Consider the following 25,085-nt stretch of genomic DNA (forward strand, 5'->3'; position numbering starts at 1 on the left):
TCCGTTGCACATGGGCTGCTGACTGGGGACTGCGGTCCTCTGTGCTTGCTCCTCACCCTGAACACGTCCCATAGCAGGCTAAGCATCTATCTATCTTCTCTCCAAAGCTTAAAAAAAAAAAAAGAAAAGAAAAGAAAAGGAGGAGGCAGAGAGGATCCTCTCCGCTCACGTGATAACAAAACACGCTGTGTTATCCAGGGCAGCCGTGGGTAAATCCTACCCTGCATTCCTCCAAACTGAAGTCTGCCATTCTACAGCAGGGTCGGAGGGACCTGCAAAAGCTGCATTCGATACAGGGTAGTAGGCTATATCAGTCCCATAGACATGGCTGTCAGTGGTCCCCTATACCTATCCTCAGCAGAGTACAACCACTGACCTTGTTTAAACAGCGACAGAGCAGTCGGAACTGGCAGAGATAGGCAGAGCAACTACTGAAGCCTCTAGCTCATGGAGATTTGGGAGTATTTCCAGAAGCCTGGCAAACATTAGGTTAGAAGAAATTTCCAGAATTCTTCCTCTAATGAGTCTTTGTCTTTATTTCTCCCGCACACGTTTAGAAGATGTGCAAAGTAGCGAGACCAGCTCTCTCCTCAACGCTGTTACGTTCTTCAGGCTGATCCCAAAGACCTGACATAGAGATGGGCTCTGAACATGGAGCAGGAGAAACCCATATGACCTCTAGCTAACATTCATATAGCCAATAAGGAAAACAATTTTGTCCTTCTTCTCTAGAGTTACATACATTTCAGTCTTTCCTTTCCCCTGCTGCCCCACCGTCTGGTTTTCATGGTGTAGGCTGTGCTTGCAGCTCAGATCTCTCCCACACACCCTACTGTAACCAGATCAAAGCAATTTCCTTTTGCAAACATAAGTCAGTACCATAGCCAAATGTGAGCATCAAGCCCTCGAAAGTCATGAGAGGTATTAAAAATCAGTATCCTTGCAACTCTGTGTGCTGATAGTGTTTGTCTATGGCAACTGGAAGGGGAAAACTTGTCAAAGTCTTTAAAATACCTCAGAACTCTCAATAGTCCTATAAGAATACATGAGGCTGGATCGTAAGTACCACAGACAGAAAGAAGCAGCAAGAACTGAAATGCTGGACACTGGAAAGGTCCCCAAAACAGCAAAGCCTGTTGAGGTGCTGTTCAAGGCACAGCTTTTGGAAGATATGCCAATCAACACCATCCCACATTTGCTGCTCTTTCTCAAGTTACGCAATATTTCATTAAAAATAACGTGCAAGCCAATTACAAGCCCTCCCCGCTTTCCTAAAGAGCCAGCAGAGGGACGAGGACAGTTCTCCTGGGAAAAGTCCCTTTAGGACTGTTTGCAGACAAGGGGAGTGGACCACACCGATATCTCTGTAAGCAGGGGAATTTCATCCTGGATCTGCAAACGCAAGCAAGAAGGTAGAAAACATAACCAAGTTACAGCAGGCGGCTTTTGTTCCCCTGTGGCCCCGAACAGCACCATTGCGTGAGCGGCGGGCACACTGCAAACAGACCGTGACCGACCTGCGTGAGATGGAGGAGGAGAGCGGTGAAACGTGGCTAATCCGACCCATTGGGGTTTTTGATTACTACCAGTTCTCGCGACTGCGGCGCGGGGCTCCCGGCACCGGGACAGCCTGCGGGCGTGCTGCCAAGGGCTCTCGCAGGGCGGCACGGGAAGGGGAGCCCCTCGTTTCACCGCGCGGGCGCCGCGCGCACCACCGCTGCCACGACGGCGGCAGCGAGGCAGTGCGGAGGCTGAGTCACCGCGTTAGCGAGACCGGGGTGACGGGGCTGCACGCCTGGCCCCGCTCCCTGCGTTGAAACAGGCCAGGTTTAGGGCAGTCTTGCACCCGCGAGGTGAGAAACCGCACCGAGCCGCTGCTTTCCCCCCCGCCGGCCCGGAGCCGCCTGACAGCGGCGGGAGGCCGCAGGCGCAGGGACGCGGCTCCCACGGGGGCCATGTTTCCCCCGGGCTGCGTCAGCTCCCTGCGCCACCGGGGTGGAAGACGGTATCAGCCCTGCTCTCCTCCCCTTCCTCTGACCTAATCCACCCTGGAGGGGAGTGACTTGATGTTTTTTTTTCTTTCCTCCTCTCTCAAGGAGTTAGATTTCACTTCCTGCCCCCTGCGCTCCTTTGTCTCTGCCTGTGCTCCCGAAGGGCACACCTGCGCCCAGCACCCCGCGCCCGGGGCGCCCCGGCTTCGCCCCGCAGGTGGGGGCCGAGGGCCGCCAGGCCGCTCCAAGGCCCGAGCGGGCAGGGCAGAGCAGAGCCGAGGCGGCGGCGCCCGCGAGGCGCGCGTCCTTCTCCCACGCGGCGGGGACACGCGCGTGTCCCCCCTGCCACGCAGGCCACCAGGGAGCTCGTCGGTGCCCGAGCGCCGGCTCTCCGCGTGCGCGGCGGCAGCAGCGTGGGGGGACAGGCCGCAGCCCTGCTCACCGGGGGGAAGAAGGGAGCTCTCCCCCTTGCTTAGGGGCAGCCAGGCCTTGGACTTTATCAGGTGTCTTTCTCTCTTCTTTCCAGCCCCGCCGTGCCACCGGGAAGGACTAGGGGCTCGAGGAGGCAGCAAGGGCTCAGGTGTGAAGATGGCTGGAGGGAGGCCGGGGCTGCCAGCCGGGCTCTGGGCCACCCTGGTGCTGCTGACGGTGTCGGGCTTCGGCGAAGGGCAGGAGGGCAAACCCTTTGGGGAAACGTGCCTGGACCACTTCACTGCGGGGATGCCGGACTTCGTGCTGGACACCGACGCCTCCGTCCAGCACGGAGCCACCTTCTTGTCGTCGCCCCGGGTCCATCGGGGCAGGGACTGCGTCCGGGCCTGCTGCAAGGACCCCGCGTGCAACCTGGCCCTGGTGGAGCAGCGCCCAGGCGCGGGGGAAGACCACATCCAAGGCTGCTTTCTCCTCGACTGCCTCTACGAGCAGGCTTTCGTGTGCCGCTTTGCCAGGAAGACCGGCTTTCTCAACTACGTGAAGAGGGACGTGTACGATGCCTATCTGACAATACAGGAGCATGGATTTGGTGGTAAGGTGCCAGGAACAGGTCAGCGCAAACCAGGGCTGCAGTAGCATTAAAGGCCACTGGCATCCAGGTGTCACTTGAGCAGCTGCGTTGCTGGGTCGCTGGGCCAAAGCAGTACTGAATATGGAGTTTCTGTACCACCTTCTGCCGCAAGGGTTTTCTCTAACCTCCGTCAACTCGCCTAAAATCTGTGCCTCCGTTTACCTGTTAGTAAATGGAGAGGGAGTCATTGTTTAAGCTAGTTGAAATGGGTGGGGTGTTTACCAAATGCTGGCAATGTTTTTGGTACTTGAAAATGTGGAGAAAGAAGCATTGTCTTTCCTCACCACCCCCCAGGTGTTTAAGGCTGGAAAGTAAAACCCTCTGAAATCTAAACAGCACCACATTTTAAAGGGCTGCACTAATCTCTTAATTGCTCGGCGGCTGGAGGCAGAATGCAATCCACTTACCTTTTATTTTGCCCCAGTCTGAATCTTGTGAGAACTAGCCTGGATGGTGAGGTGTCTTGCTATCACTGTGCTTTCCGGCTTTGTTTCTTGCCCCTGTGGGAAGGAGCGGCAAGAGAAGGAGAAGGAGCGACTGGTGGCGCTGATTAAAAAACTTCTGGGCTGGGGGTGGGTTTCTCTTACCCCAAACTCTGGTTCCCTGCTACTTGGTGTAGGACTCTAAAAGATTGCAGCTGTGCATAGAAAGCCAGGTGGGAAATAAGCTAATCGTAGCTGGCCACTTGTCATGCACTTTGTGGTCTCCAAAGAAATGCAGTGTGTTCAGAATCGCTAAAAAAACCCAGCAATTCTTTCTTTTGCCTCCTTCTTCCCTTTTCTGGAGGAAGTCTAGCAAGGCTGGGATATCTCTAACTTGATCGCGTCTTTGGCAACCATAATCATTGTTGTCGTTGTTGTTGTATATTGATGCATCAGCAGGCATTTTTGGGGAATATTTGAGCATGTAATGCTTCTCCCACCCCCTCCCTGACCACTTGGGGTGTGGGAAGGAAGCAGACCTGTGAGGATCACAAGGGGAGTAGCTGGGTAGGTGCGTGGGCTCTCTGGCATGAGCCGAATGGTCTTTGGTGTTCTGGGATGTGCTTGCCTGTGTGACCTGGAAGTGCTGGAGGGGTGAAATCACACCAAACCCCAAGCTGACTACTTTTGTCAATTCTAAGCAGCAATGCAGGGGGTTCAAAGTAGGGCACTGCTCCTGGAGCAGGCCTTGCAAGTCACTGGTTTTAGCAGCAATGTGGCAGCATTTCAGAGCTTTACAGTAAATCTCTAGCTCACTGTTGCAGTAGTTGTCCTGTATCTCCCTCCCAGGCTTAAGAAACCTTTCCATAGCAGCTGCAGTTAGAGAGGAACCTAAGCCTACATCTGTAGCACATCTCCAGGATTGGCATGTGTGTGAACTCCTACATATTTTGTTGTAGGAGGAAAAGGGGATGCATCATCTCCAGTACACCCTGATTTCACACGATTAGATTAGAGTATAAGGTATTGTTGAGGGATTCAATCTCTTCACCTCTGCAGACTAGCACCCGCTGCAACATGACTGCAGCCCCCCATCTCCTTATGTGCAGGCCTCTGGAAAGCATCCTCAGACCACTGAGCCAGAGCGCCAACTGGAACATCCCAGACAGACATGCAGGTGCTGCCTTGCAAACCAACCCTAATACTACTTTCACAGATGCTGGGATTGCTGTAGTAGGGAGGAAGACTCAGGAGAGTTTATCTGCGAGAAGTGGAAAACATCCTAGAAACGTTCTGGTAGGAATGCTGCCGAAAGCCTGCCGAGCAGGGTATGCCCCTCCTCGCTCACGTGGGGTTACCACTGTGGGTGTAGGAAGGGCTCAGCCTCCTCTACAGCCCGTGTTTGCCTTCTGGGAGCATTCAGGGTGCTTGGCAGATCTCTGGCTGCATAGCAACAGAAACTAGGAAGTTTGCTACCCCCATATTTTAGCCACCAAGACAGTGCCTTTGCAGCATGCTCCCGTGTTTGTGCTATACTATGATGGGAAATGATGGGAAATTCATTTCCCTTTTCTGCTGAAATCTTTAGGTATTGTCTTTTAACTGATAGTAAAAGCTTTCCCGTTCCCCTTCACCCGTTCAATGAGACTAAAGGACTGCCAGGAAAAGAGACAAAGAACTATTGCTATTTAGTAATCCAGAGCTGAAAAGGCATTTTTTTTTACTGGAGAAACAGTGAATAATAAAGAAATATGAACCAAACTATACTAGATGATCCCTCCTCCACTCTGCAGTTGATTAAACACTTAAGAATGCAGATCTTGATTTTGGTTCAGATCCAAAAAAAAAACCCCAAACCTCTCTAGCTGTGAAACTGGAACTGGGTCAACACAGGAGGAACCCAGCACAGAATAATGGGCTTGTTCTAGCAGGAGGGGTGAGTGCCTCACTTCCGCTGAGTGGGAGAGGGGAAGGAATGCCAAAGTGTAGGTGGATGCAGGAGGCCAAATTAACCAGCCTCTGGGCATTGACCGTGTCCACCTGGGAGCAATAAGGAAGATCTACATCATTTTTGCTTCAGCACCTTTCTAGGATCCTGAGGTGCCAGAGACAGTGAAACCACTGTTAAGGAATCTGTTTTCAGCACATCAAGTTTTCCTCCCAAATGTTTATAGGCAAAGAAACTTGGCTCAGATTTTGCAATGAGGACAAAATTGTCTAATCTTCCAGCAGTTGTGCTGTATCTCTGTTAAAACTCGAAGTTCTGTGGCTGTTCTGGAGCACATGTTACTGTCAACTGCTGGAGACTAGGCTCCAAGGAGCTGAGGGAAACTTATACACTGCTTTATAATCCCTTTTCTTGACGTGCCATGGATTGTCCTAAGACCCCTTAGGGTGTGTTTATGTGGCAGTCTCTAGATGTTCTTTATAATACTGAGAATTAAAAGCACTTTTTCTTTTTTCTAGTGAATACTGACATATTTATGTAGTTTAGCAGACCCAGCAGGTGAGATTAAGCAAAAAGGCCACATATTGCAAGACCCGTAGTACTTCCACAGGGAGCAGACCTATTGAATTAAGAGGTTTATATCTGTTGAAGAGGACACTAGATAATACTTGAAAGAGAGAGCGTAGTGGGGGCTGCTGAACAGACAAATTTAATCTTGGAGTGTTCCCTGAGCCTGATGAAAGTAGCTGAAAGCTGGGAGAGTAATACAGGGGAAGCATTGCACATGCTTGCCCTGTTCTTGGTTTTCCTTGAGCATCCACACACAGGTTGGAAGTGGATACAGGGACAGAGGGACCCTTGGTCTAAGCCAGTGCGGGCACTCTTGCATTGTTGTGACTTAAGAAAGAATTGTAGGTGTTGGCAAAAATGAATATGAACAATGAAATCTAGGTGTTGTACATCATCTAAGTGTATCTTCAGTATTCTGGAAAATAACAACTTCTACATCCTGTATAAAATGGTCATGGCAGCTTGGCTCTGTCTCTCGCCTGTTGCAGCTAATGTACAGCCTGAAGTCTCTAATGGTATTGATAAAAGGCACTATCTTCTTAAATCATTTCCCAGCCTGAACTTTGGTGCGAGTTTTTATGCCTTGCTCATTTGGGAGGGGCAGGCTCACCACGCATTTTATTGGCAATAATAGAGCCTAGTGTTTAAGTAACCACTACATGAGCTTATTCTGGTCTAGGCAAACGAGTTTTAGGCGTGAAACTGGAAAATAACCTCCCTGAACCTTTGTCCGTTTCTTGAACTGAACCTTTTGTGATGGTTATGAAATGTGTGGTGACACTGTTCCTGTTGAGTTTAGGGCTTGTGAGTGGGGAAAAAAGGGAAGTGCTGGAGATCCTGTAGGATTCAGGTTGTGTCTCTTCTTGCCAACTGTGGATAGAGATTTTCAGGTTAAAACTGCAGTAATGCGTTCAAACTGGAGAGCTCCCCAAACTGACATCCGGCTTTGTATGTTTGGTCTCACATTGGTTTCTGTTCTGCAGATACAGTACAACTAAAATGAGCAGTGCTGGGACCATGACCTGGGCTGAGACAAATCTGGTCACCTGGCCTCCCCTTGGCTGATGCTGATCAGTCCTGAGCTAGCTGAGCATCCTCAAATGTCCCAGCTCAGGCAGAGAGATGGGGGAATTGCAGGTTCAGGACTTATATCAGATTCATAAACAAATTTATACTGGAAGGGCCCTCGGAGGTCATCTGATCAAGCCCCTGCTCAGAGCAGGGGAGAGTGCCTTCTAATTGCTCTGAAATTATCATTTATCGGGCAAAATTTACTGAAGTGCTGCATGTTGTGGCTACCTCAGATCTTGGCTCTAAAACTATTTAAGAATACTGGAATCGCCAACTGACCTTTACTAAAATGGCACAGGGCCCTGCAGGAGACTCTTTTCCTCTGCCTGTTCAAGCAGATCAGACTGGTTTCTCACATCCTGAGAAAGGGTGAAAAGAGACCTGGGGAGCAGCAGGTTGACTTATTCTGAACATATAATCCTTTCAGTCATGCTGTATTGTCACAGAGAGGTTAAGATGACCTGCTGTGTGCACCTCTCACAAACCATTAGAGAAAGAGCCTCTAGAAAGTAATGCCAACTGAGAGCCACTTTGCTCTGCCCGAGTCACCCGAAAAAACTGTATGCCTTTGTAGTCACTGTCATTTGCCGCCAGTAGGATGAATCCCTACAGAAATGGTACACTCGTCTGTATTTCTCTTTCTCCTAGAAATGTGTTGCGTTGCCTTGTTCCCTTCCCCTTCCTCCCCTTCTTACACAAATTAACATTGCTTCTGCTGCCACAACAGTATCTTCCTTAATTATCTTAGCCTGTTGCTATGGAGAGGTTTATGGTGTTGATGGGAGAGATCTGAATGAACACTCCTTGAAAGCTGTTCACTCTTGAATGCCTTCCTTGGAAGCAATCAAAAAACAGTGCTTTAACATTTGCAGGGTGAGCAGGGCTGCTGCCTGCCCTGTCTGCCAAAGTGTCGGCTTTTATAGCAGGAAGAGTCAGCTGGCTTCCGACTCCTGAAATTGCAGAGGTTGCGTGTCTAATGGATACTACTCTGGCCTGGAATTTGGGTGGCCTTACCTATTACTGACCTGCCTTGAGGCTATGAGCAGTGACTTTTGTCTTCAGCAAGGTGTAAACAGCACTGATCTCATTTGTAAGCTGCTCCCAGAACTGCAGACAGAAGCAGGTTGTAAGAGCCAGTTGATGACAATAAGAAAGCTTTCCAGCTCTTTCTAGTGGCAATTTCAAAGCCCACTGGCATATTTTAAAGTATTGCTTTATAGTCTCAAGGGCTCAGGGTATAGATCCATGAGCGCTGGAAGGGAGGAAATCTGGTTTTCTGTGAATGTGTGTCTCAAGGGTGGTATCTGAGCTCCAGAAGAAACTTCCTTAATCTGGAAGGTTTGCAAAGGCTTTCTCCTGTGGGAGTTCACCAGCGTCCACATCTTTTGCTAGCAGGTGCCTAGTCTTCCTTCCCACAGAGATGCTTACTTCCGCAGCCCTTGTAGGAATTCAATATCTTTAGACTTCTATTCCACTGTCAAATTTGGTTCAAGTTTACTTGCATTAGAGGTGAAGCCAGACAAATCGTTGGCTGCATAACCCTTAAAAACAGCTGAGGTGGAAAAAAGAAGCAAAAAAACAGGGATTAAGACAGGCATACACTTTGAATCATCTTTGTTTAGGGGATTTTGTTTCTAAGAATTCTGGATTTACTCTTTCAAGCTTTTTCCCCAGCACCATAGGATACTTCCTTTTCCTATATATAAAGGAAAGCTGAAGTTCTCACTTAATGATGTGACTTTAGGAGCTGGTGTTTTAAAGTAAAAGTATACCATAGAATAGCATCATGTAGCTTTAATCTCCCTGTTAATTACAGACATTTTCTGAAACTTTCTACAGTCAAAAAAAAAAAAAAGAGCATTATAACAAAGGTAACTTTTCATTTTCAAACAGACTTTCAAAGTAGAAGGAACTGAATGGACAAGCTAAATGGTAAATGGATATTTACTCTGGCTCAATGAGCACTTGGTTATGAAGCTTAGGTGGAAAATGACAAATGGCTTAAAAGGGAAAGTAACTATTCAAGGCTGGCAGGAGTGCCAGGGAGACCCACACTACCACTGAGGTCTTGATATAGTCAGCCTGTGTCTATAAATACTCCAGAGTTGCTGAGTTTTCTAAAACACTATGGAGAAAGGAGAAACTCAACTCCTCTGAAAATAAAGTTCTCAATTTCTAGTGAAAGTCCTCTTTGGTAGTCACCTGCACACAAGCAAAACCTTTATTCTTCTGGAGGTGAGCGGCGTCAGAGAATTTCGCTAATCAAAGGTGGGATCTGGAGAAATAGGTTAAACATGAATCAGAACTGACGTTTTACTTCACTACTTAATCTCCAGCCCAAAGTAGCTAAACAGAGCTGTGATGAAATGTTTGGCATGTAAATTGTTAAAATGCTGAGGGAAAATGCCATTTGGAATTGTTGCGAGTTAATGGCCAGCTTCTGTGGTGTTGAAGAAGTGGTCCTTCCCTGATGTAATTACAGCTGTCTGATGGGCTCAGTCTGGCAGGAGGGTGGCTGGGAACAGCCTATGTTTCTCAGTGTCAGGCTTGTGGTGTTTGCATGGGTGGAACAGCAGGGATGTGACCTCCATCTAGTGCTTGTGAGCACTGCGTATAAGGTGCTGGAGGGGTTCTTTTCCTCTGTTCAGTTTGGGAAGTGTTGCAAGCTCCAGTCGTTCTTTTGATTTATTGGTACTCTTGTTGTCCTCAGCAAGATCACTTGAAGTTAAAGCAAAACCCCCTTTATTTGTTCTACCGGCCGTGATCACTGCCAGGAGGTGGCAGGCTTGCTAGGCACTGTTTGGTGTTTTGCAGTCGTCTTTATGCCTTTATGGTGAAACAGACTAATTGAGAAGGGATCTATGACTCTGGCACATAGGCCAGAGATCAGAGCAGCAGGGAGCTGTATCTCATGGAAAGATGAAAGCACATCAGGGTGCCCACCTCTGCTTCTGATGCAGATATCATCTTTCTGCCCTCTTTCAGTCTAGCTGAGTATCTTCTGCCTATTTTGGAGGTTGGTTGTTAAATACTGATCCCGTGCTGGTGGTGTTCCCACTCAGTACTTACATGAAACGATGGAATAAGAGAAAAAGCTGATGACAGACTGCAGAGACCACACAGACTGGTGCAATAAATGTAACCAAAAGCCCTGTGGCTGCAAAGCTAGATGTGACTGATGTCCTCATATAGTAAAAATGCCCCTTTTGTCTAGTGATGAGGAAGGCAAGCTGCAGGTGTTCAGACAGGCAATCGGCTATGAGGTAATTTCAGTGATGTTGAACAAATATCCTTTCTGATTCTGCAGCTGACAAGGCTGAGTACAATGCTTGGATGTATAAAAAAGGGAAGGTTTCTTTCACCTGTGACTTTTCTGGTGGCAGGAGCATATGTAAGACCAGGATAGGAATTAAAGTCTCCATTCGGTTTCAGCATCAAAAGGTACTAGAAAATAGAAGATTCTGAGTGGACATGTGGTAACTCTGTACAGAACGCATTAAAAACCCTCTATCCTACTTAACTTAGTGATGAGAGAACTGCCAAGTTCCTTGTTTTAAATGTCACTTTTTGTTTATAAGTATGCCTTATATGAAAGGGCTCTTTAGTAGGCTGTAGCAAGGGTCAACAGCTGGGATTTGAAATGCTCAAAACAGAAAATAGGAGCGAGTTTATAACAGTGAAGCTTGTTTGCTGCCAGAATAGTTTTCCAAGGGATTTGGGCTCTAATGCTCTTCTTCCGTCACAGTTGATAGAACAGTATAATGGTATAGTGATATATAGCTAGTTTATAAATCACAGTTGATGCCTTTCCAAAAGACTCAGTTTGAACTCGAACACTGAGTCTTGGACTTGGTACAGGAGCTACTAGGTGGAGTTTTATGGTCTGAACTATGCAGGAGGCTGTAATCAGCAATGTTCAGACCAAAAGGAACTCGTGGTGTCATTGCATAGTCTATTCCTGTTGGCATGGGCAGAGGTCAGTTTTCATCTCTTACACCTAGCTGTCTGGAAAAGTATTTAATGGACTGTGGGTGGCTGCTAGTAAGATGATATGTCGAGTAGCACAAAAATAATGATTGCATGAATAGCATTTGTGTGTATTTTTTAGTGCATGTGTCAAACAGTGGGGTGAAGATAAGATGGAGGAAGGATATTTTCTATCCAAATCTCCAGGTGCCTAGTTCTGGATAAGTACACCAATATAACGCTTAGAGATCCTGGTAGGAGTGATGAGAGTCAGTTCCACATTCTTTAACAGCCACATGAAGTCATCTCCTATGTGGTGAAGTAGAGATTGCTCTGTGTTGGTGTGACTGTTAGAAGCACAATGTCTTTAGCCACAGAGACACTCCCCTACGGTGATTCCTGTGGGTAGAAATGGCTCGGTAGCCAACTGGCTATGCTACCCTTCTGGTAGCCAGAAGGGGTTGCAGAGTTACTAAATTAATGAGGGCAGCAGTAATGGCATTGATTGCTTGTTGCTTGCTCAGCCTGCAAGAAGCACAACTGTAATAAAGTATTTTCTTTTTAGTAACTGAAGTCTGTATAGATTTAGTCTGGAAAAATCTCCCTCTCCTATCATGAAAACAGGGACTCAGTCCTTCAGCCTCCCACCCAATCTTTGCTCTGCATTTCTTCTCCAGATGATCGTCCTCCAATAGCCCGCACTGGCTTGGACATGAGAGTACAGCCAGGCGAGGCAGTGTTGCTGAGAGGCACAGAGAGCACAGATGACCACGGGATTGTCAGCTATGAATGGAAACAGCTCCTTGGTGACCCCTCTGTGGAGATGAAGGTAGGGAGCTGAGTGAAGGAAGCAGCTTACTCAGTATTGCCTGTGGCCTGCAACAGATTGCGCTCTCACAACCAGTGTCTTAGGGGTCACCTTGTCCTTCTGCCTTGTGCCATTCCACCCAAGAGCCTGTCCTTCAAAGGTGTGGTGCACTCCCTGTGGTCACTCCCTTCCTTTACATGCCCTACTAAGAGGTAATGTTGCTGAGCTTCATCAGGGCTCTGGCTTCTTGCGCCACAATGGGATCTTGACTGTTCCTTGTCTGTGCCTGTGCAATGCCTGATCTGTCCCGGTGAGTGCATGCATGAGACGACAGCTGCAGTGCAAAAACCTCCCCTGCTCCCAAGTCAATATATTTCGATGAGGGACCTGCCCTTATTTTTTTTTTTATTTTTCTGCTCCACTATTTTTTTCTGCTCCTCTTTGTTGGGCCATTAGAATTCCTAAATAACACTGGCTCACATATTTCAGGCCAAATTTACTATTGATCCTTAGTCTTATGCTGTGTTATCTCCAGTAAAATGATATGTAGTCATATTGTGCTCTCTAGAAACATAATCCAAAGGGCAGAGATAGCATGGAAATGGAGGCTGAGTGTTGTTAGCAAAGAAAGGGAGAAAGTTTGTATCAATAATGCCAAAGCCTTCTACTCTGACACAGTAATTTCTCTTAGAAACCTCTCAGCAAGCAAAGCAATATTCATTGCATCTCCGTCTTTAAAACTAAATGTATTTGTCACATTTAAAATGAAGGAGTATGCTATCTGCTAAATAAATTATCCATGACGTTTTTCATTTTTAAGAAAATAAAATTAAAACTACAGATATTTTGGTCTTCTCCAAAGACTGTTTTATCTTTCCAGGTGCTTTCAAAACTTGCCAAAATATGGAATTTCTGATTAGGCTTGTGGTATTGCTTCTCTCCCCTATTCCAGCTTGGCACCAGCAGTCAGAATCCATCCCACAGATTTGGGGGAGGTTGTACAGCACTGAGATATTTTTAATGCCAGACTTCTGCTTGGAGGTTTCCAGCCAAGCTTCTTTCCAGCTAATGCAATACAAGCACAAGCCTTTCGTAGCTTCACTCACCGCTTCATTAGATGTTCTTCTGCAGAATCTCTCTTTTGCATTCTCAGAAACAGGAAGAAGATCAAGTGGAAGTCTCCAACCTACAGGTGGGGACTTACGTCTTCCAGCTTACTGTCGTGGACACCGCGCACCAGCAGGACTTCACCAACATCACCATCACGGTGCTGAATTCTGAACAGACTGAAGGTGAGCCCGACCCCGCAGCCATTCAGCTGGAGTCTCCAGCAAAACTCTGCCCCAAAGTTGGGTGCTGCTCTGGCATTACCAGACCTCTGCTGAGAGGGCATAGATGGGAAAAGAGCATGAATAGGAGACAAGACTTGCATGTCAATTTCTTCCGGTAAAAACCTGCACCTGAACCAGGGTGGAAGAAGACCTCTGCGTTCATGGGATCTGTTTTACGGTTTCCGCATCCTCTTGCAGAAGAGGCAGCCTGCAATAGTGTGTTTCTCTCCGCATGCCGTTGCCCTCTGCTGGGTTACACCAGAGTGGCTGAAGACTAGAGTGCAGCTGAGGGTGTAAGAGACAAAGAGAACCCAAAAGGTTGTATTTACTCCATGGTTTGCTGTGAAGGTCCTAATTCCCTTAGCCTGCAGCATATGTGGAACCATGAGCATGATGTTCAAAGTGGCCCAGGCTTTATCTAGATTTTTTGCTTCAAAAAGCTTTTTCAGTGGTCAGCACGTTCAGCATTACAAGTTTATTAGGGGGAAGGCGTTTTTAGACAAACAGCTGACAGGTAGCTAAGTAGAGAATTTATTCTCCTGTCTAAGGTACTGTGAAAATATAAGAACAGCCATGTCAGGTCACTCAAAAGGTCTGTCTGAAATCCAGCATGCTGCATCCAGCTGTGTCCTGTGGTTGATACTTTGGAAAGATTACAAGAATATGGCATGCTTTCAGTGTCTCCCTCGTATGTTTGGCCAGGCTCCAAGCAATTTGAGCTGGAAGTTTTTTTTTTTTTTTAAGTAAAAGATGGTATCTGTGTTTAATAGCCATGGCTGAATCCCTTTTTTGAACTCATGTAATGTTTTGGCAGCAGCAACACCGTGAAGCAAGGAGTTTTACAACTTAACTATGTGCTGTAGCACACAGGAGAAGTAGCTCCTTTTGTGGTTTATGAATGTGCCACCTGCTAATTTGATTTTGTGTCTCTGCCTTTCATATGATAAGAAACCATATACCATCACTCCCTACTGACCTTCTCCATGCTCCTCAGGATTTTATAAATCTTTCAGTCATGTATCCATGCTCTTAAGGTACTTTCCTCTGCAAGATTTTTCCTTTGTATATGTGAAGATAAAGCAAACTAATCAGACCTTTCTATGTTAACTTTCTTGATAGAGCACTGTTTGACTCCTAAGAAGGTGGGTCGATGTCGAGGATCTTTTCCACGTTGGTTTTACAACCCAAGTCTTCAGCAGTGTGAACAGTTCATTTTTGGGGGCTGCAAGCCCAACAAGAATAACTACTTGCGGGAAGAGGAGTGTAAACTTGCCTGCAAGAATGTTAAAGGTGAGTCTGTTTCAAAAATCAACCCCCTCTTTCACATAGGTGATCCGATAGGCACATACGGTAGCTTCTTGGCTGGCAGCTAGAGTTAGAGTCAGGAGAGCCAAGGAGACCAGGTTAATTAGTGATGGGGAGTATTGCACTGCCAAAGTATCTGACCCAGCTCCCAGAGTACTGCTCCGTTGTCTGTGTGCCAGTCAGCATGAAGTGTTATCATGGATGGTATTTTAGTGTCTCTAGCCAGGCTAGACAGCAGCAGGAAGCAGGTTCATTCTGTTTGCAGGACGCATTCAGGACCAGGTGTCCATGGTGTATCTCTGGCCACAGAAATCCTCCCAGAATCTTTGTGCCACATCCTGAACCTACATTCGGAGGCTAGTGTTGTGCTGTGGGGGAGTCAGAAGTGCCCTCCCTTCTCACCTTTCACACCTCAGATGAAATTAATCTTTTCCCTTGGCCCACTCATAGCACTGCCTCAGATAAATGGCCTGAGTCTCTACCAGGCCCCTCTGAGGTGTACAGTTTAAGGTGGGGACAAAAGGTTTCAAACAGAAGGACTTTTCAGGAAGAGTCTAGCTAGCAATAGGAACTTTGCCATGTCCTTCTCCAGTCTTGCCTCGCACAGGTATTGCTCATGTGGGATTCTCTGGATTGTGGAAATTTGTATTTCTATTCCCCGTCCCTATAGAGGTTTGTTTCAGAAAAAAATGCATTTCTTAGATGAGACATGAAGGCAGTCCAAAACTGATCCTGAGCTGACAATATAATATGGTGGTAATTTTATTTTATTTTTCCCCTTGTCTCTTCAGGTTCTGTTGGTGGAAGACAACAGCCAGGTAAGCCTCTTGAACCACCACGTAATCCTGCTGTAATCTCAGGCTTAGTTTCTCATATCCATTCCCGCGGCTCTTTGACTAGCACTCAGTACGGAAAGCAAGGCACTGGAGACTGATTTCTCTACTAGGCTTTCACTTTCACGTCATAGGATAATTCAGGTTGAAAAATACCTCTGGAGGTCATCTGGTCCAACCCACTGCTCAAGCAGGGCCGGAAGTGGATCATATCAGGTTGCTCAGGACTGCGTCCCATCCAGCTTTGAGTATCTCTGAGGAAGGAGAATCTACATCTCTCTGGGCAACCTATGCCGTTGTTTGACCTCCTTTATTATGAATTTTTTTCCTAATACCAAATCAGATTTTCCCTTGTTGCAAATTTTATCTGTTGCCTCTATTATTGTGCACTTCTGAAAAGAGTCTGGCTCTGTCTTCTCCGTAGCCTCACATCAGGTCATGTGCTCCAGCCCCTTGGTGAATCTTTGTTGAGTTCATTCCAGCACGCTAACATCTTTCTTGTACTGAGGAGCCCAGAACTGGGTGCAGTATTCAGCACTTGAAACAATATCTGGAGTAGTGGGGAATAATCACTTGTCTCTGCTGGCTAACACAGCCCAGAATGCAGCTGGCCTTCACTGCCATGAGGGCTCACTGCTGATTCACATTCAATTTGTCCGTCCTGACCCCTAGGTCTTTTTCTGCAGAATTGCTTTCTAGCCCATTGACGCCTGCACTGTTGCATGGGGTTGTTTTGTCTCAGGTATGGGACTTTTAACTTGCTGCTTAGTCTTCCCATTTGCCTTTGCACTCTGTGACGCATTTCTCTAGCCTGCCAAGGTCTCTCTGCATGGCAGCTCTTCCCTGCAGCATATTAGCTGCTGCCCGCCATTCAGAATCATTCACAAACTTGCTGAGGGTGCGCTCAATTGCCTCATCCAGAAGGATTTGCTCCATAATCTTCCTAGGGGTTGAGGTTCAGCTGACCAGCCTGTATTTCTCCAGATCCTCCTTCTTGCCTTTCTTGAAGATGGAAGCGATGTATACCTTTTCCAGCCATCAGGAACTTCCCCTGATCACTACAGCCTTTCAGAGACAATAGAGAGCAGCCTCTGAATGACACTGGCCAGCTCTCTCAGCGCTCTTGGATGCCTCCCATGTCACCCCATGGACTTATGTGCGTCCCCTTTGCTTAAGCGGTCTTTAACGTGATCTTCCTCTACTATGGGCGATGCTTCACCAGCCGGAGTGTACAAATGAGCCAGGGACCTGGCAGGCATGAGGGCAGACCTTCTCTGTAAAGACTGAGGCAAATATGGCATTGAGTACCTCATTCTCTTCTGTGTCCCTTGTCACCATGTCCCCAGCCTCACAGAGGAGCAGGCATATGATTTCCTAAGTCTTTCGTATGCAATTGATGTAGCTGTGGAAGCCCTTCATGTTGCGCTTCACATCCCTTGCTAGTTTCCACTCCAGCTGAGCTTCAGCTTTCTTAATTTAATCCCTGCATGATTGGGCAACATCTCCATATTCCTCCTGGGTAGCTTATTCCTGCCTCCACCCTCTGTGTACTTCATATTTGAGAGGAAGCATGGTTGTTCCCAAAGCAATGCTTTGCTTACACACAAGAGGTGAAGTATGTGTGTGTTTTTTTTTTTGTTTTTGTTCAGAGTGGCATTGAAGAGAGACCTTACCCAAGCTGCCTTATTTCTTGTTTGCCAGTCCTATCACCAGCTTTTAAGTCCTTCATAAAGCATCCGTGTGGCAGGGCAAAATAATATATTTTAATGAGTTGTCTGAACTGTTTCTGATGCAGTATGCAATGGGAACTGTCAGCCCCCCACCTTCAGATGCAAGGATGGCTGTTGCATTGATGCCTATCTGGAGTGCGATGAAACTCTAGACTGTGCCGATGGATCAGATGAGATGTATTGTGAACAATGTAAGTACTTCCAAATTCTGACTTGGAAATGTCAGACAGGAGTGAGCGCAATGTAAGTTAGAGCTAATGATTCAATGCTTTCTGTTGCCTTCTGTTCTCATCTCCTTACTCTATATATAGACTTCTTTCCGCAGTATTATCTTATTTTCAGATTCTGCCATCTCCCTTATCCCAGCTGATTGCAAGAGCTGATCATGCTTCTGGGATGTTTGCTGCCTCTTGAAAACTCTTCCACTCTCTTCTCCACATCTGTCTGCAAGTCTTCAGAGCCTGTCCTCTCCTTGCCTTCCAGTACTTTATTTCTGAATTGCCTTAGCTGGTCTCCTGGGGCTTGGAGGTGATAAATGAAACTGAATTCTCCCAGTCTGTTAAGTGTCACATCTTACTGTCCCCTTAGCATCCTCATGTTATGCTACAGTAAATCCACAGTGGTTAACTGCTGAAACCTGTAATCCCTCTCTCCTCTCTTCTGACAGAATTGCCATGGCGGGGGCAGGGGTGTTCAACCTTTCTAGGCTGTGAGCATGTGACTATTGTGATGCGACACTAATGTTTGTTCATACTTCTGGAATTATAGCAGTTGCCCCACTTTTTTAATGGAAAAAGCTAAGAAAGTAGCCTGTGTTTTCCTTAGCTTTCCTTAGCTTCCTCTGTATTTGTAGAACGGAAACTGGGAATAGTTCCTAGTAATTACATTTTATTTTCACATGTTCTTCTCATAGCTTTCGGGTATCTAAGAACCCCCGTTTATATCTCCCTTTCCCTGGCTTGTGATAGCAAAGGTATCTGCAGAAAAGCCCTTTTTGCCCATATCTGTATGGACAGAGGCATTCCTTTTGTGTTCAGCTGGGAAGAGTAGTTTTAACATGAAATGTTTCTCTCGCAGATGCTCGTGAATTCAATAGACTGCAGAAAATCAATGTCACAAATAAGAAAGGTAGGTACTGTCTGTCAAGAGCACCTAGGCTGACATCTGCCAGTTTTTGCCTTTTTAGCCAGTCTATTGTTTCAAGGTAAAACTGCTTCCCTCTCTAATTCCAAAAATAAATGTAGTATCTAGACAGTCCCAATGGCTATAGCTGTATTCAAAATGGTCAAGGACCTGTTCTCTGATTTTGAAGACAGCTGTCTATAGCCAGGCTCTCACTCATATATCTAAACTCTTTCTACTCAGGTGGCTTCATCTGTATTGCCTGTTGGGCACAGCAGCTGGCCTGTACTGTACCCTGCAGCATACCTAGCACTGTTTGGGAAATAGCACAGACCAAAGCAGTATGGAGGACATAGCAGTTACCAAGGATGGGTAATCATATGCCGGTACTTGATCCCATGCCTTTGCCCTGTTTATACTAGTATAGACACCGGCGGTGCCGCTGTGCTAAAAGAATATATCCCAAGTCAGCTTAAGTGCAGCTTGCTTGTAGTGAAGACCCTAACCAGACTGGTTTCTTAGACACCACAGGGGATTGAAATCAAGGTCTAGCATGACTGTACACTCTGATATTTCTGTTTCCTAGTTGCTGTTGAGGTTTACAGGCAGGTGTCAGCTCAACTTGGCAATTTCCAGTTTTGAGCAGTTGGCAACTGAACAGTGGGAACCTGAGAGACACTGGTCTATCCATGGATTCCCTGTTCCAGTGGCGTTTGTGCTTTGCTAGTGCAAGCAGAAAATGTTGCTGCTCTAGGAACATGCTGCTTGGGCTAGAACACCTCTCTTGCTTTGCCAGGTCACTGTGTGGATTTGCCCGATACTGGACTGTGCACGGAGAGCATCCCACGCTGGTATTACAACCCATTCGCTGAGAAATGTGACCGCTTCACCTACGGGGGCTGTGACGGTAACCAGAACAACTTTGGAGAAGAGGAAGAGTGCATGAAATCATGTGCAGGCATCACAAGTAAGCAGGCATAGTGAGGGCTGGAGCGTTGCAACTCCCATCTGATTAAATTCTGTGGTCCCAAAGAGGCAGGAACTTGGAAGCCTTCAGACAAAGCAGCTCTGTTCTGTAAGCCTGGCCATGCCCCACAGCATTCTTCAACGTGACTGCTTGCTTAAGGAGACAGTATGTGTACACAGCATCTTTCTGCAATGCAGCTTACTTGACATATCTCAGAGCTGGAAAAACATTTTGGATATTGGTGCTGAAAAAGGTACAGAAAAGAGTGACAAAAGTAACTGGAGATAGGGATGGCCTCTCTAAAGAGAATATAATTTTCTAGCTTGGCTCCAGTTCTCCCCAAATGGGAGGGGAGGAAGAGAGGGGAGAAGCAGAAGTATTTATGTTTGCCAATGGCTAGAGAAGGTGAGTAGGGAACAGTTCTTTGCTGTTCCTTGAAATGCAAGAAAATCCTTAATGATAGGTATTAAGCAGTGGCTTTAAACAAACAAGAGGGAAGGCTCTTGCAGTGTAGATCTGTGGGTGCTCCTGAGGGAGCCAACAGCAGCAGTGCAAGGAATTCAGCCAGAGCATATCCGAGAGGAAGCAACCTGTTGCTGCTCTTCTGAACGTTCTGCTTAGCTGTACTGTGCTTCCCTGGCCTTCCCTGAGAGCTCAGTACCACAGCTGTCAGGAAGCATGCTATACGCATCCATTCACATCAGAGTACAGGAAATATGTTCCTAAAAAGCCTGTCTTATCCCTTGTTCCCACTCTTCTTTTTAAAACTCTTTTTTTTTTCCCCTTCTGCTCCCTATTCAGAAGCAGATGTCATTGGCCGGAGATGGGAATCATTTGAGCCCCAAAGTGCTAGCTTAAGTGAGTAATGGTTCTTTCTACAGAGATTGTTTATTACTTTTACCCTGCCCTGAAAAAACATTTTGCCTTTTCTTGAAAATAATAACCTTCTCCCTAACCCTGCCTTTTTAAGTTGAGGAAGCGGTGTGGGATTTGTGGGACACTGGCAGTGGCTAAAGAGACACTTCTGAGGATTGTGCATCTGTGGTCTGATTTCCCCTTTGGCTGTGACGCAGTAGCTCATAGCAGAGGCCTCTGATTCTCTTTCCATCAACATTTGCATGAATACTCCAGTGTTCAAGGTCAAAAAATAGCAGGGAAAATTTTTCACAAGGGCTGTGTGTTCATAAGGACCAGTTACTTCTCCAAAAGACAAGGCACAGGTCAATGTGAAGAAAATTGGGTGCTAAACTGTGGGGAAAATCTAATGTCGCTGTAACTCCTACCTACATTTAAAAATAACAGCAAAGCCATCCATTTATAAGATCTTAAAAGAACAGCACGCACATTAAGCTTGATGTCCTTTCATCACAGAGTTGTAACGTCTCTTTCTTCACTAGAGCAATCCTGATACTTTACACTTCTGTTCAAGCCCCAGAGATTGATTTAACCCTCTGATTCACCCCAGCTCTCAAATACGTCATGTCTGATTCTCTCTGCACTGATGACACAGGAGTTTGGTTGGCATGGTAGAAGACTGCCAACTTGTGTTTGCTCACAGCACACCTGTGAGCTCTTTCCCCATGGTGTTCCCCACTGTACCTAATGAGTTCACCATAGTCTTGCTCAAAAAACATTATCCACTCCAGACGGCGTTCTCTGCAGCCAGCCATCTGGGGGCTCCCAGTTGATGCATGAAGCAAAGCCAATGTTGGGAAAGGGTTTGATATTGATATGAATGTCAAATAGCCAAGTCTGCAGAAGTCACCAACCAGCCTTTAGAGGGCGTGGTGCAGCTGAGAAATGATGGGAACTGCAGTTTGGAAGAGAGAAGCCTGGTATATCCTGGCCAGACCCTTATGCCATGCAGTTACCTTTCTTCTTTGCTCAACTTTGCATTCACCACTCTTCATCTCTTTTCCAGCGTAGCTTCTTGAGTAGCTTTTGTGCTTGCTTTTCCCTGAGCATTTGTGCTGCTTTAGAGCTAGTGGAGTGGCCCTTCTAACATGCGTGCATGCGTCTCCTGCAGGTGCCTTTGAGGTGGTGATTGCTGTGCTCCTTGGGATCTGCATCATGGTGGTCCTGACGATCATTGGCTACTTCTTCCTCAAGAAAAGGAAGAACAGTAGACGCCGTCAGCCAGCCACTGCTACCAACTCAACCCTCTCCACCACAGAGGACACTACGCACCTGTTTTACAACGGTGCCACCAAACCAGTCTGACCTACAACCTCTCTCTCTTTCTGGCTCAGCACTGGGACGCTCCCAAGAACTTTTGGAGTTTTGTCTTTAAATATGGGCTTGTGCCAGAAGGACTTTTTCTGTTAGAAGATGTTTGTAGCATGAGGCCAAGATCTAGCCATGATCTGGCAGTACTACTGATTGTGATTGTCTTGGATAACTGGCTGCTCTGGAAACTGAGGCTTTGGGAGCATTTTGATGCTCTCTGATGTCTGTCCCTTCCCAACTTCAAGCAATCCAATGACAACTCTGAATGACATCATTCTTCCTCCTTAAACCTGGGGCAGAACTCAGCTGTTTTTACTGAAGGACCCTGGGACTGAATGTGTGTAGCATTTATATTGGTGAATGGTGCAAGCTCACCACAGCCAGCAATTTTTGTTTGTGCAGTGCCACTTTCCTCTGCCCAACCTCTTATTTTCCTCCATTTCCCCTAGACCTTTGCAAGGTGGCCTTGCCTTCCTGTCGTCACTGTGGCCGTGATGAGTCTCTTGGCGGTTGTGTGCTTTACATAACCTGTTCTGAAAGCTCTGTGACGCTCTCAAGTCGTTTCCATTCCTGGGATGGAAGGAAACAGGGAAATATCTGTTTTAATCAATAGATTTTGTTTTTTAACAGAAAAGTGCACCTAGAATTTTTTGCTTGGCTGCATGTTACAGCCACCATTTTCTCTTCATGAGTTGCCCTGTGCTTTTTCAGTGTTCAGTCGAACCCTGAACACGTTGACAAAATATCTATTTATTCTCTACTCTTAAGTGAAATGAAAGGAAATGTTCCCACTTTTCTGGCTGATAGTAAGAGGAGAGTGGAAGGACCCAGCTCCCTCAGAGCCAGTCACACCTCTGCTGCTGCTGTGCTAGCCAGCGATGCCTAGTGCTCCCGAAGAGGCTTCCTGGAAACATCCTGTCAAAGCACTGCTTGGGGTTTGCAGCTGGGAAGTTTCCTCTGAGGGAGGTGCTTCTCTCTCTTGGGGGAGAAGCACAGTGAAGGAAGGGAACGCAAGGAGGAACCGGAGGGTAACGGCACCTGCCTCAGGGCAGTATCTGAAGGGCAGCACGTAGCCATCCCAGGGGTGCTGAAGCTGCTGCGTGGCCCTGGCTGTGCTGCTGAGCAGGGCTGGTGGCTGCAGCTCCTCTAGGAAATCAGTGCTGTCGCTCTTGTTTTAGTTCTGTCTCCCTGGAGCACACAGCTGCTGCCCTGTGACCTGGTATCTCCCACAGCGCAGGAACAGGCAGGGCTCAGACGTGACCTTCCTCATTCCTGCTGTCCTGTCCCTCCTGGTGCAAGATGAGCCCAGCTCCTGGAGGTCCAACGTTAATCCCAGGCCAAGAGGCAGTTTGTGAAATTCCCCCCATCTGCGAGGTCCTATATGTTCATTTATAGGCTGTCATAGCAGGATGCTCCTCAGCTTTGTACTGCTATTTCTCTGAAGTCCAGGCTTGTACCTCTGGGAGCTGAAGACTTCTGTTAGGGGCAGAAGCTGCCATTTCCGAAGTGCCTAGTAAGCTTTATTCAGTGTGGGATTTGCATCAACCCTAAATTCCCTACGCTTGCTGCTCTTAGAAAATTCCTGCCACGAAGAGAGAAGAAAGCCTTGTATTTGAGTGTATGTGTGTGCATGAGTGTGTATGTGTGTGTTTGTGGGCAGTGTAAGAAAGCGTAAGAGTATGTACAAATTTTAGTTTAAATATCTGGACCCTGGTGCACGGGGTCATCCCTTTCAGGGCCAAGGGTACAGCGGCTCTGGAAGACCGTGGTGAAGCCATGCAGGGCTCATCTGAGAGCTCGGGTCCTCTCAAGTGCAGCTCCAGGAGAGCTGCCTCTTTAGGCCGATGCCTGGGCTGGAAGGGAGGAAACAACGGCCCGCAGACCACTGGCAAAATCTGACTGCATGCTTCTCCCTTTCACAGGGGGGCTCATGCTCATGGATATCTGCCTCAGTATCCCTGAGGCAGGTCAGATACTCCATGGCTTTTCTTGGTCTGTCTAGTGTTACTTCTTCCGTTTCTTTTTTTTTTTTTCCCCTCACAGCCCCTATGGCCTATGTAATAAACCTAACATCTTGATTTATTTTTTGTGCATTCACTCTGATAATACAAGTTGTAATAAAACAGAATTTTTTGTCTTATCTGACTTGGGAGTGGTATCTGAGAAGCAATGACCTTCAAAGGAGGGAAGGTATGGTTCCCGTGCATGCTATCTCATACCCTTTCATCTGTTCGGACTGCGGTAGCTCAGGAAAGGGTGTTCAGATGTTTCTGCAGCAGTGATCCCATGGTTTGGGGATCACTGGGTGGGTGTCAGGGGACAGGGCATGAACTGGTGAATGCAGCACGTAGGGGTAACTGGAGAGAGCATTACTGCATGAGGAGTACTGGGAGTGAGATGATTACCCACTCACTAAGTCAGGGAGAGAGCAAAGAAGGGTGTAACCTGAAACTGGGTTCCAGCTGGTCAGACTGGTTTGGGGTTTGGGTCTGAAACCAAAAGCAGACACTATACTTCAAACAACAGCTAGTTGCTCTAGCTATATCTCCAGGCTGGTGATCACTCGGACACTGCAGTGTAAATTTTGCTAATCAACAATGGGTATGTATTAAAAGTAGGCTATTCTGCCCCTGTCTCACTGAACTGGCAGTGCTGTGCCTCTGAGCACTGCCTGCACAGAGGAGGTTTCCTCTCCTGCACTCCTGTCTGGCCTGTGTTTTGCTTTATCAATCACTACCATCTCTTTCTCCTCTCACACCTGAACCATACTGGCTCCTGTTCTGCCGTTTCTAGGTGCCCGTGTTGCTCCCTCTGAACAATGTGAAGAGCAACTCCGAGCATCCGTCATGGCACAGAGTGGGTAACCTGTGCTGTGAATGTGCTGCTTGAAACCAAAGCCACTTCCCTGGATAGTCTCCAAAGAAAGAAGGCTAGGTACGTTTACGCTGTCTTTCTTTCACTTAAAACATATCTCTGTATCTAGTGGTGCTAGATGTGGCCCTGGCAGAGTCTGCAGGTCTGGCCAAAGTGCTCATATTTGCTTTGCAGCTTGCAAAAGCACTTTGTCCCTCTGTCCAAAAAGCCAGAGCATGCACACTGAGCACACAGAGCAGCAGCCAGCCTTCCCTGCCGCAAAGTGAGCCCCTGCCGATGAGCGTCAGCTGCTCCTGCTGCTTGCCGGCATGGGGAGGATGGAGGTGATGAGGAATAGCAGCACTTCAGCGTAACGCAAAACAGGGAGCTCAGAGACAGGCTGGCACTGAACTAGACCCAGGCTGAGCCTGCAAAGCTGCACACCTAACGCTTGCACACTGGAGGTGTGCATTCCCCAGGTCTTACCGTGTGGGGTCACCACGGGGCTTTGCTAGCAGCTCCAATGCAGGGTGTGCCGGAGAGGGCGAAAAAGCGCTCACCTCTGCAGGCCAGGGCTCAGAGCTCAGGCTTGTCTTCCGGCCAGCCTTGGCTCTCTGATTTCACACCCCCTCTCTGCTGCCCGCATGTAGCTGCCCTCCTCAGAGGGAACGGCTCTTTCCCCAGGCAGAAACAAGAATTTTGCTTCCACGGGAAGTTCCAACATTTTAAAATTTGTTTATTTTTCAAATTGGAATGAGAGCCCAGATTTTGAAACTTTTTGCAACATAAAAATCCCCCCCCAACAATGTATTGATGTCACATTATTATGCAACATATTAAACCAAGAAAAATGTAACTGGAATTAATTTTATAAAAGTT

The 25,085-nt window shown here is 47.1% G+C and overlaps 1 protein-coding gene across 1 annotated transcript; it reads left to right on the forward strand.

The window, feature by feature from the left end:
- Positions 1-1,912: 1,912 nt before the first annotated feature.
- Positions 1,913-23,498, forward strand: SPINT1 (serine peptidase inhibitor, Kunitz type 1). Its single transcript, XM_068945872.1, has 11 exons — positions 1,913-2,208; positions 2,518-3,015; positions 11,709-11,860; positions 12,993-13,131; positions 14,290-14,460; positions 15,267-15,293; positions 17,104-17,229; positions 18,116-18,166; positions 18,957-19,127; positions 19,929-19,985; positions 21,154-23,498. The coding sequence occupies exons 1-11, from the start codon at positions 2,067-2,069 to the stop codon at positions 21,345-21,347; spliced, it is 1,728 nt and encodes a 575-aa protein (XP_068801973.1). The 5' UTR covers positions 1,913-2,066; the 3' UTR covers positions 21,348-23,498.
- Positions 23,499-25,085: the final 1,587 nt, after the last annotated feature.

This window comes from Struthio camelus, chromosome 5, assembly GCF_040807025.1.
Source record: "Struthio camelus isolate bStrCam1 chromosome 5, bStrCam1.hap1, whole genome shotgun sequence".
NCBI classification, from domain to species: domain Eukaryota; kingdom Metazoa; phylum Chordata; class Aves; order Struthioniformes; family Struthionidae; genus Struthio; species Struthio camelus.